Source organism: Salvia splendens, chromosome 16 (assembly GCF_004379255.2).
Source record: "Salvia splendens isolate huo1 chromosome 16, SspV2, whole genome shotgun sequence".
Classification (NCBI taxonomy): domain Eukaryota; kingdom Viridiplantae; phylum Streptophyta; class Magnoliopsida; order Lamiales; family Lamiaceae; genus Salvia; species Salvia splendens.
In genome coordinates, this window is record NC_056047.1 from 14,618,841 (window position 1) to 14,626,971 (window position 8,131).

Below are 8,131 nucleotides of genomic sequence, written 5' to 3' on the forward strand. Positions count from 1 at the left end.
ATCGAAGGTCTACCGTTGGCTATTTTACCTTTGTAGGAGGTAACCTTGTAACATGGAGAAGTAAGAAGCAAAAGGTAGTTGCACTTTCTAGTGCAGAGGCAGAATTCCGGGGAATCAAGAGTGGACTGACGGAGGTACTATGGCTACGAAGACTTATGACCGAATTGGATCTTCGATCTGCGCTACCTTGTAGATTGTTCTGTGACAACAAGGCAGCAATCAGTATTTCAGAAAACCCGGTACAACACGATAGAACAAAACATGTGGAAGTAGATAGACACTTTATAAAGGAGAACCTCGAAGCAAAGGTGGTGGAGATGCCTTATGTCAAGACCGAAGATCAATTGGCAGACATCTTGACAAAGGCAGTGAATTCGAAGTCGTTTCGTGAAGTACTGGGCAAGCTAAAGATTGGGAACCCCATCACTTAGCTTGAGGGGGAGTGTTGGAATAAGATCGCATAATATAGGGAGAATATTATGTGATTGATATGGGAATATATCATGCCTTAATTAGAGTAGTAATTATTGTAAATTTAAGTTTACCATATATGTAGAATACCTAGTCTATAAACATGTAATCTGTGTACCGCTTATTCATTCAATATACATGAAGTAATCTTCTCCCACAGATCTCAACAAATAGCAACAATATCATTATACCATAGTACAACATCATTTAGTTTTATAGGTTATAAATATTTGTAAATGTTCTAATTGTTGATGAGATTGTCTTCAACAAAAATAGTTATAACGTTGACGCAATATCATTTATCCTTATGTACAATATCATTTTAAACAAATGCTTCTGTCTTTTCATACATTTGAAATGTTTTGTTTTATACAAGTTCAATGAAATTAGATTAATTTATTAACAAAATGGTATTCTGGTAAATGAAAAATGATGTTGATCTTCATCAATAATAATATTGTATGAAGATTTAAATTGATGCATTTAGAAAAAAAAGGGTAAATTATCAAATAAATCATGAAATATGGTCAAATTCTAGTTTGTTCCATATTTTTCAAAATCTGAAAAATTAAATCACGAAAGATGAAGATTCTGCAATTATCCCATCCGTCTCATTTGCAGCGATACAAGTGATGATGTGTCAACATGTTTAAACATGTGGAAGTGTTATGACTAAGTTAACTCACTTCTTAAGAGTGATATGCGTTTATGTGGTTGGTAACGTGCTTAAAATTTATTGGCACACATAATTTGTTGGAGGGATAATTGTGAAAATTTCAGCTTTCGTATACTTTTCAGATTATAAAAAGTGTGGAACTATAGAATTTGATAATTTATTTGATAATTTTCCTTAGAAGAAAAATATGGAAATATGTTTAGAAAGGGATGTGAACCGAAGTTGTCTTGTGTTTGATCGTGAGGCCATCACGGCGGCTTAGGGATGATGCCAATACAGTTGCACAAGAGAATTTTGCTTTAAATTTTATATTGTGTCAGTAATTTTTTTAAGAGAATAATTCTGGTACTCCTTTCGAATTTGATTGTGGAAGGAAAAACATCATATCAATAAACTACGGAGTATAACTTTCAAATACTTATACTCAATGATCTTTATGTTTAATAAAATCAAGTACTTTAAGTTTTAGAAAAAAATAAATAAATAAATTAAGAATTGAAGGCTATCCACTTATTTAATATAACGTGCTAAGTATCAATTGATACCTTAATTTTCATAAAATTTTCAGTTTTAACACGAAAACTGAAGGCTATCAATTATCAATATATGCATTAATTTTCATAAAATAAATAAATAAATTAAGAATTGAAGGCTATCCACTTGTGATTGTTAAATGGAATTTAAACTCAAACATTAGTTATTAGTATAAAAATGGCACTATAATAAAAAAGATTAATATTTATTTGTGCATAGAATCAATCCCACACTAGTACTCTAGCGTTATTGTTAGAACAAGTAACAACGACATGGTGAATTGATAGTAAGAAAAGTCAGAACATTTGAAATGTCTAAGCGATTAATTAATATAGTACCAAATTCAGTATGCACACGCAATCAATCCATATATCCATGCATTCAAATCCCATCTATAAATAACCCCCCATTCCACTCATCTCAACAATATGGCTCCCTTGACCTTCCTAGCTTCCCTCAGCCTGGCTCTAAGCCTCCTGATCGCCTCCTCCCACGCCGCCACCGTCGACGTCACCAACCGCTGCAGCTACCCCGTGTGGGCGGCGGCGGCGTGGCCGTCGTCCCCGCCCCTGGGGCGGCGCCTGGACAACGGGCAGTCGTGGCAGGTGAACGTCCCGCCAGGAACCGTCCAGGCCCGCGTGTGGGGGCGCACGAACTGCAATGGGGGGCGGTGCGAGACGGGCGACTGCAACAACGGCGCCATCGAGTGCACCGGGTACGGGCAGGCCCCCAACACGCTGGCCGAGTTCGCCCTCAACCAGCCCAACAACCTCGACTTCGTCGACATCTCGCTCGTCGACGGCTTCAACATCCCCATGGAGTTCAGCCCCGTGAACGCCGGCGCCTGCAGGAACCTGCGCTGCACCGCCAACATCAACGGTGAGTGCCCGGCCGAGCTCAGGGCCCCGGGCGGGTGTAACAACCCTTGCACCGTGTATAATCAGAACCAGTACTGCTGTACGGATGGGCCCGGGAGCTGCGGACCCACGCCGTTGTCCAGGTTTTTTAAGGAGAGGTGCCCGGATGCGTATAGCTACCCGCAGGATGATCCCACTAGTCTCTTCACCTGCCCGGCTGGCACTAACTATAAGGTTATCTTCTGCCCCTGAATTAATTAATTAATATGAATAATAGTAATAATCATAATAATTGTTCAGGGTGGTTTCATTAGCTCTGATACGAAATTCTATGTGTCACAGACCTTGTACTTGTTCCAGATTGAAATAATAAAGTTTTTATCTATGGTTTTATTTATGTTTTGTCGCTACTCATTTCATTTTTCTACTTCATAACACTTGTTTAGCTAGATTTTGGTCATTAATTACCCACGACACAATGTTTGTGGCAATACAATCAAAGCTACATGGTTTTGATACTGGACTGCGGAGTTGGAGTTGGACACTATTTAAATGAACAATCAAAGGATCTAAATCGTTATAAATGAACAAACCCAAATTGAATTTTGGGCTATATAAGTTGTACATCAATATTATGCTCAATCTCTGAAACAGGATTATACGAGCATTAAAACAGAAATTACCTTTTCTCTATGAAAATAACACTGGACAGTGGGTGGCGAACGTAGGTGGAGGAGGTGAGGGGCTTAAGCCCCTCCCAAACCATTTTTTTTAATAAATTTCTATTGTAATTTTTTTTAAAAATTTTCGAACCTATACTCAGCCCTCGCCAAGTTAATAGCTTTGAAGTCTAAATTATTAGAGGTTTAATGGAAATGAGGGGCTAAAAATTAAAATTACAAATAAAAACTTCCCAACAATGGAGTTGAGAAGAGGAAGACGATGAATAGTAAGAGCCATTAAACTTAAATGATTAAAATAATAAAAGCAAAAAAAGTACTGCCCTATTCCCTATTTAAACGGCACTAACTTACAAATAACTTAAATGAATAAAATAATAAAAGTAGAAAAAGTACTGCTCTATTCCCTATTTGACGACAGGTGTTAGGTTTAATGGCAGATATATTAATTAAAAAATTAAAAGGATTTGTCTCTATCTAGCCCTACCCCATTCACAGTTTTCCAAACGGCGGAACAAAAAAAAATGAAACTTCTCCCACAAATTCCAAAAAGAGAATTATTTGTCTTCTTCGCAACTTTAATTGGTAGAGTAAGGTCAGTTTTTGCTTTTCTTTTGTCATAGTTTACACAATCACGATGTGTTAGATACTTTAGATTCATAACTTTTATTTACATAGTATTTTGTGATTTACTGAACTAATTTGCTAAATTGCTAATACAGAAGATGGAACGTTACTTTAAAAAAATGCAAAGTGGTGGTTCTTCATCTTCTTCAAGTGCTAGAATTGTTGAATCAGTAGAAAATCAGTCTGCAATAGAAGTTGAATTGGATTGGAATGATATTGATGCTGATCCAGGAAAACGAAAGTCAATAGAGGCTTTTGATGTTGTTATTTGAGATTGAGTACAGAGAGAGTATTTGGTTAAAGGTCCTTGCCAACCAATTGGTAATACATATCCGAAAAAGAAATATGGTATTCAAGAAAGAAGTTTTCAAGATGCTTGGTTTACAAAATTTCCATGGTTAGAGCATAGTGAATCAAAAAATGCAGTGTTTTGCTTTTGGTGCTATCTTTTCAAGCAATCAGATAAAGGATGTCGATATGCAGAAGATGCTTTTACAAAGACAGGCTTTAACAATTGGAAAAATGCACTAGAAAAATTCAATCAACATGTTGGGGCTGCAAATAGTTGTCACAATAATGCTCGAATTCAGTTTGAAGCTTTTCAAGATCAAAGGCACAGTGTGGCAAATGTATTTTGAGCAAATACTCGTAAGGCGGAGGTTGCATATCGTGTTCGGTTCACTGCTTCATTGGATGTGACTCGTTTTCATTTAAAACAGGTTTGCCTTTTCGTGGACACGATGAATCAACTAGTTCTTCAAATCTAGGTAATTTTCTTGAGTTACTTCAATTGCTTGGTCAACATAATGTCGATGTTTCCAAAGTGTTGGGTACAAATGCTCCTGCTAATAATCAGATGACTTCTCCACGAATTCAAAAGGAATTAGCAAATGCTTGTGCTTCAGAAGTCACACTTGCTATAGTCAAAGATATTAGGGATAGAGTTTTCACTATCTTGGTTGACGAGGCTCGAGATGTTTCATTGAAGGAACAAATGGGTGTTGTTTTAAGATACGTGAATAGTGAAGGATATGTGATTTAGCGATTTATGGGATTATACATGTAACTGACACTTGTTCTCGTTCTTTGAAAAATGCTATTGATGCTTTATTATCGAAGCATAATTTATCTCTATCCAGAGTGAGAGGTCAAGGATACGATGGAGCTTCAAATATGCGAGGTGAGTTCAATGGATTGAAATCTCTAATATTGCAAGAAAATCCTTATGCCATGTACATCCATTGTTTCTCTCACCAACTCCAATTGATAATTGTTGCTATTACTAAGGGTGTTAGAGTTACGAAGGATTCTTTTAACTATATCTCTATGATTGTGAATATGGTTGGGGCATCTTGTAAGAGAAAGGATCAACTTAGGAAGTTGCAACATGAAAGATTAGTTGCACAACTTAATGATGAAGAAGTGACTAGTGGAAGAGGTCAAAATCAAGAAAGTACTTTGGTAAGACCAGGAGACACTCGTTGGGGCTCACATTACTCTACATTGCTTCGTTTATGCTCTATGTTGCCTGTAGTTGAGAAAGAGTTGGAAATTGTTAGAGATGATGCCACTATCCTTGATAATAGAAGTACTACTTAAGGCCTTATCGAAATGATGGATAATTATGAGTTTGTTTTTACTTTGCACTTGATGAAACACTTACTAGGAACTACAAATGAATTGTCTCATGCCCTACAACGGAAAGATCAAAACATTGTACAGGCTATATCATTGATCCAAAGTGTGAAACATCAATTGCAAAGTTTTAGGGAGGATGGATGGGAAGCCATGTTAGACCAAACAAATAGATTTTGTGAGTTGCACAATATTTCACAAGTTAATATGGAGGACATCATACCATGCCCTGGTCGAAAAAAGCATGGAGCAGAGTTGATCACAAACTTGCATCATTATCGGGTAGAGATTTTTTATCAGGTAATCTAATATTGTTATTCAAATTTTTATCGATATATTTACTTGTCATTAACTTATTGTGGCTGCAATGTTAAGGTGGTTGATTTAATTATACAAGTGATGAATAATCGGTTTTCGGAAGCTAGCACCGACTTGCTAAAATGCATAGCGTGTCTTGATCCAAGAAATTCTTTCTCTAAATTCAATGAGCATCAAGTCATTCATATTGCTACTTTATATCCCGAGGACTTCTTTTCGAGCGAATGTTTACATCTTCCACGGCAAGTTAGTAATTTTATTGCTAATGTGCGGTGTGATCCTCAATTTGTTGCGCTTAGTGATTTGGGAAGTTTTGCTATGAAAATGGTCAAAACTAAGAAGCATTTAGTTTTTCCATTGGTCTATCGGATTATTGAGTTGGTCTTGGTTTTACCTGTTGTTACTGCTTCTGTTGAGATAGCATTTTCTGCAATGAAGACTATCAAGACTGGTTTACGAAATCGAATGGGAGACGAGTGGATGAATGACAGTCTAGTTGTTTACATTGAAAAGGATATTTTTTCAACGATTGATAACGAGCCGATCCTGCAGCGTTTTCAATCGATGAAAACACGTACAATTCAGTTTCCACCGCTTTAGCAAACTGTATTATTCTTTTTATCAAACTTGTTTTGGATTAATTTTATGTATTAGCTATTTATTTAATTTTAGAATTTTTATTATCATTTATATATATATATATATATAGGGAGATGATCTATGCAAAACTAGATTTAAATACAGAAACGCAGAACAATATCATACGTATGGCACTTTTAGGTCATAGTTAGTTAATTTTTAGGTCATGCTAACAAAGCATGACCTAAAATGATCTTAGCATGACATTAAACCCAAATATTATAATATGACCTAAAATTGCTTAACTATGACCTTCCGTGTTTTTGGTTAATTATTGACCATTAGATCATCTAATCCTAAGGCCAAGATATGGGCTGCATTTTTGGATTTAAATGTATTTTTATTTTGATCATCTCCATATATATATATATATATATATATAGGGGAGCGTTATTCTCCTATTCATTCCTTAGATCCTTTATTCTTCTTAATATGGGTCGTTAGATCTCATTCATCAACGGTCCAGATGATCTGCATTATTACACTATAATGGTGCATTATTAGTCGGTGTGCATTATTCAATTGAAAATCTGTATTATTAGACTATAATGGTGCATTATTAGTCGGTGTGCATTATTCAACTGAAAATATGTATTATTAAATGACACATGGCACCAATCTAACCGTCGGATGACAAAATCGTGAAGCTGAGATTAAAAAGAACAAAGAACAAAAGATACAAAAAGGAAATGAATACATCCTTATATATATACCTATATATACATATATAGGGTTTTCATCTATCAAAAGAAGCCCCTAAGTATAGAAATACAGACCATATATGGACCGCTAGATCTGGAGATGAATGGCCACGATCTGGAGTTAAACGTTTTCAGTGGGTCATAATAAGAACGATTTGTGTCATGATAAGGGTAATTTAGGGATAGAAAATATAATGAACTGTCCTTCCGTTTTTTAAGTGTGGATTAATTGGGATCATTACTCCACACGCTATTAAGTTGATTCTTCGGTTCCCGCGCCCTTCAATTCTTCTCTCTCACCAAAAATTCATCACAAATTCCTTGAAACCTACAAAATCGACTAAAAAGCTCCCAAATCGACTAAAACCCTAACTACATTATCGGCGAAGAAGGAATCGACTTAAACCTACAAAATCGACTTCAAACCTCTACTTGATGAGCACGATTTGTGGAGCGTCTTCTTCAACCATGGTGGACACAAGATCGTCTGGAACCGCGACACATGACGAAAAAGGTTTGTAAGTTTTTTAATACAATTTGACCAAAACTCAACTCAAATCTGACCCAAATTTCACTTCAATTGGTTGGCTGTAACCTAGTGTATCAACGAATTATTGAGAAGAAGAAGGCACGGCCAAAACCTAAAGACCAGAAAGGTATGTCGACTACATTGTCTGGGTTATTATTTGAAGGAATGAAGTTTTAATTGTTTTTGGGCACTCCGTTTTTTGTTCGGGGGTTTTTTCATAATCAATATTTAAAAGTTCGACTCTAAACACTTCTGGATTTGGTATCCATGACCCAAAATCAGGTTAAACATATTTGTATTTACCTTCTGTACCTCTGTTTTCTGGATTTGGTATCCATGACCCAAAACCATGTTAATCATAACTTGATATGATTGTGATTGTATCTCAACTTCACAATTGTTGTTTAATGACGAGTATGCCGCAGTATTAACCTCGTTTTTATGCATAGAATAATCATAGCGTA

At 36.0% G+C, this 8,131-nt stretch overlaps 2 protein-coding genes across 2 annotated transcripts; both read left to right on the forward strand.

The window, feature by feature from the left end:
• Positions 1 to 2,088: 2,088 nt before the first annotated feature.
• On the forward strand, positions 2,089 to 2,935 carry LOC121769861 (thaumatin-like protein 1). Its single transcript, XM_042166625.1, has one exon. It carries the CDS (start codon positions 2,110 to 2,112, stop codon positions 2,788 to 2,790), a length of 681 nt encoding a protein of 226 aa, XP_042022559.1. The 5' UTR covers positions 2,089 to 2,109; the 3' UTR covers positions 2,791 to 2,935.
• Positions 2,936 to 4,190: 1,255 nt separating this feature from the next.
• LOC121770227 (zinc finger MYM-type protein 1-like) lies at positions 4,191 to 5,444 on the forward strand. The gene is made up of 4 exons (XM_042166998.1): positions 4,191 to 4,242; positions 4,308 to 4,463; positions 4,565 to 4,878; positions 4,965 to 5,444. The coding sequence occupies exons 1-4, from the start codon at positions 4,191 to 4,193 to the stop codon at positions 5,442 to 5,444; spliced, it is 1,002 nt and encodes a 333-aa protein (XP_042022932.1).
• Positions 5,445 to 8,131: the final 2,687 nt, after the last annotated feature.